General features: G+C 36.9%; 1 protein-coding gene across 1 annotated transcript; it reads right to left on the bottom strand.

Annotated features, from left to right (window-relative positions):
* Positions 1 to 442: 442 nt before the first annotated feature.
* On the bottom strand, positions 443 to 2,239 carry LOC117919560 (cytochrome P450 71D9-like). Its single transcript, XM_034836724.1, has 2 exons — positions 1,329 to 2,239; positions 443 to 1,250 (listed from the first exon to the last, which is right to left on the bottom strand). The coding sequence occupies exons 1-2, from the start codon at positions 2,217 to 2,219 to the stop codon at positions 627 to 629; spliced, it is 1,515 nt and encodes a 504-aa protein (XP_034692615.1). The 5' UTR covers positions 2,220 to 2,239; the 3' UTR covers positions 443 to 626.
* Positions 2,240 to 3,223: the final 984 nt, after the last annotated feature.

Here is a 3,223-nt window from a genome sequence, read left to right as displayed (position 1 = left end):
ATAGATGAGTTTTGAATTTTATATTGCACTCGTCTATTAAAAAGATGAGTTTCGATTTTACACTAAACTCATCTTCTTAATAGGTGAGTTTTGAATTTTACACTAAACTTGTCTAATAAAAATACGAGTTCTTATTTTACACAAAATTCATCTTTTCAATAGATGAGGTGTACGTGGAATCCCACTTAGGGTAAATTGCCCTAGTTTTATAAATATTTTGGGGACAACAATATTTTAATAAATAATTTTAAAAAATCATGTACTTTTGTAGAAACCCCACTATCTTTGTGTGCACGTGGCAATGAGCTAGAGATGGAGAAGAAAGCCACCTTTAGTAGGGTCAATATGTTCATTAATGCTGTCTATTCATATTTTTATATGATCTCAATAAATCCTATGACAAAAATACACTGTGCTATAAGATGTCATTTACGTATAGATATAGAAAACTTAGCCTCTGAATTATTATTGTTTATTGAACACAGTTTACATTATTAAATATTCTAGAAAAAGTTGAAAGAGGCAGGAAACAACCTCTGCAGCATTATTGCATTACATCACAGCGGCTTCCGGAGCATTCTTAATATAAACTTAGTGCGGAGTAGGAATCCTTCTTCTGGGTGGTCTCACCCAACAGTCAATGGACTATAAGGAATGGGAATTAAGTGCAGATTATGTTTTTTTCTAACTGCTAACCCATGAACCTCAGTCATGTCTAGATCCTCAGGCCTCATTCCATTGGGAAGTTTCCAGTCAAAATGGAACAGCAACTGGGCTAGTGGCAGCTCAATCACAGGTATGCCAAACAGTATGCCTGGACATATCCTCCTTCCACTACCAAACGGAATAAACCCAAAATCAGCACCCTTGTAATCAATTGAACTATCAAGGAATCTCTCTGGGTAAAATCTCTCAGCTTCAGTCCAACAATCGGGGTACCGTCCAATTGCCCATGCATTAATGACCACTCTGGTCTTCACAGGTACCTCATATCCATTAATCTTACACTTCTCCCTACATTCCCTTGGAAGCAACAATGGGAAAGGAGGGTGTAGCCTCAAGGTTTCAGAGATTACCGCTTTTAAGAATTTCAATTCATCAATACCCGCTTCATCCACATTCCCTTTTCCATCAAAGACCCGCCTTACCTCAGCTTGTGCCTTCTTCATGACTTCAGGGTTTTTCATCATTTCCGCCATTGTCCACTCCACTGCTGTCGATACCGTATCCCCTCCCCCACCGAAAATGTCCTGAAAAACAATGAATGAACTATGGATCAGTGACTTTAACAAAATAAAATCAAAATGCGTCAAGGCAAGAGTACTAACCAAGATTACTGCTTTAATATTGTCGTCGGTTAAGGGAAGTTCAAGGTCACCATCCTGTTGAAGCTTTAAAAGCACATCAACCAAGTCTTTCTCTTCTTCTAGCTTGCTTGTTGTTGTTTTCATTCTCTCTCTGTGCTCATCGACAACAATCTGAAGTATTCCATCAATCCTCTGCTGCACCTTCTCAAGTTTATGCCTCACTCCGCTAACCAGGGGAATCCATTTAACAGAAGGGTACAAATCGGCAAGACAGAAACCTGATGCCAGCTTTGTGATTTCCCCCAAAGCCGCTGTCAACGGGTCATGGTCTTTGCATTCTTTCCCCAGTGCCGCTCTTGAGATTACCGAATATGTAAAAGCCGAAATTCTGTCCCTCAGATTGATTGGAAATCTTGAACTAGAGTTGATGATTCTGATGAGTTTTGAAACCTCCTCCTTCCTAATCACCTGGAATGATTTAACACGCTTGGCACTGAGAAGTTCGACCACACAGATTTTCCGGAGTTGCCTCCAGTAATCACCATATGGAGAAAAAGCGACGTCAGTAGAATCATAAGTTGCGATCCTGGTAGCAAGAAGATGGGGCCTTTGGGCAAAGTTGATGTCATGGGTTTTCATAACCTCTTTGGCAATCTCTGGCGATGAGACTACAAGCATGGAGACTTGGCCAAGTTGTAGGTGCATGAGAGGTCCATATTTCTTTGCCAAGTCCCTCAGTGAGTGATGAGGAAGTGAACCAACAAGTTGGTGCAAGTTTCCAATCAGGGGTAGCTTCCATGGTCCTGGAGGCCGCTTTGGAATAGAGATTTGGGGTTTGGATTTCTTACTTACTTTGAATAGGATAAATAGAAAGAGAAGAAAGGGAAAGAGGAAAGAAGAGGGAAACTCCATGGAGAAAGCAGTGAAGTTGATGCTGTTGGTTTCTCAGCACAAGCGCCATCTTTGGTCACTTTATAAACACTTCAAATTAACCACTATTTTTTTCTTCTCGACTGCATCCGCCAACCCTCTGAGTCCCCATCATTCCTTCGAAAATGAGCAAAATATCTTGAAATCCTAAGGCAGATCATATGTTAATTGGAACATCTAGTCACATTGAAAACCAATTTCAAAATGGGTGGGCAATCGCCTTTTTTGACCAATAACTTGTCAGTATGTTATTTCATGTTGTGTCTTAGGATCTTTAGAAATTGATGGTATAAAATTGGTTTGAAGTCTATGAAGACGTGCATGAACAAAATTACCCCTATACTTATCGAACTATGTACTCTTTAATTTTAATGGTAGAATTTATTTTTAATTAAAATTTTAACACAAACTTTTTTATTTAATTTTAGTTGGAGTAAGGTTTGGATAGTGTCAAAGTTATAAAGATCGAAAAATTTTTAGAAAATGTTTATTATCTTTGTAACACTTGAATAATAAAATTTTTCAAGTTTTAAAAATGTTATAAGTATTTTTTAAAATTATTGTCAAACGGATTTTATGGGCCTGTTTGATAGTGATTTAAGAAATCGCTTCTAATCTTTCGAATGCTTGAAAATTTTATATTATAAGTATAAAAAATACTAGAAACGCTTTCAAATAGAAGATATTCTTGTAAGTAGATTTTCTATTATTATAAAGGAAATATCTTATTATAAGAACTTCTTTTAGGAAAAGGCATCTTTGACAATTATACACTTAGTTTCCTATATGGAATCTTCCTGTGTAATTAGGGGAAAAAAAAAAAAAGATTTTGACCAAAATAGTGAGAGTTTCTTTTTGAGTATAATTTGAGGCTTTGAGATTTGAGGGCTCTAGGATTGTAATCTCCTTCAATAATAATGGAAGTTATTCTTTGTTTTTGCCCATAGATGTAGGTTTGAGGTCAAATAACATAAATCATTGTGTGT

The sequence above is a fragment of the Vitis riparia genome, chromosome 8 (assembly GCF_004353265.1).
Source record: "Vitis riparia cultivar Riparia Gloire de Montpellier isolate 1030 chromosome 8, EGFV_Vit.rip_1.0, whole genome shotgun sequence".
In the NCBI taxonomy this organism is placed as follows: domain Eukaryota; kingdom Viridiplantae; phylum Streptophyta; class Magnoliopsida; order Vitales; family Vitaceae; genus Vitis; species Vitis riparia.
The sequence above is the reverse complement of the archived record's forward strand: the minus strand, read 5'-3'. Positions and strand labels throughout refer to the sequence as shown.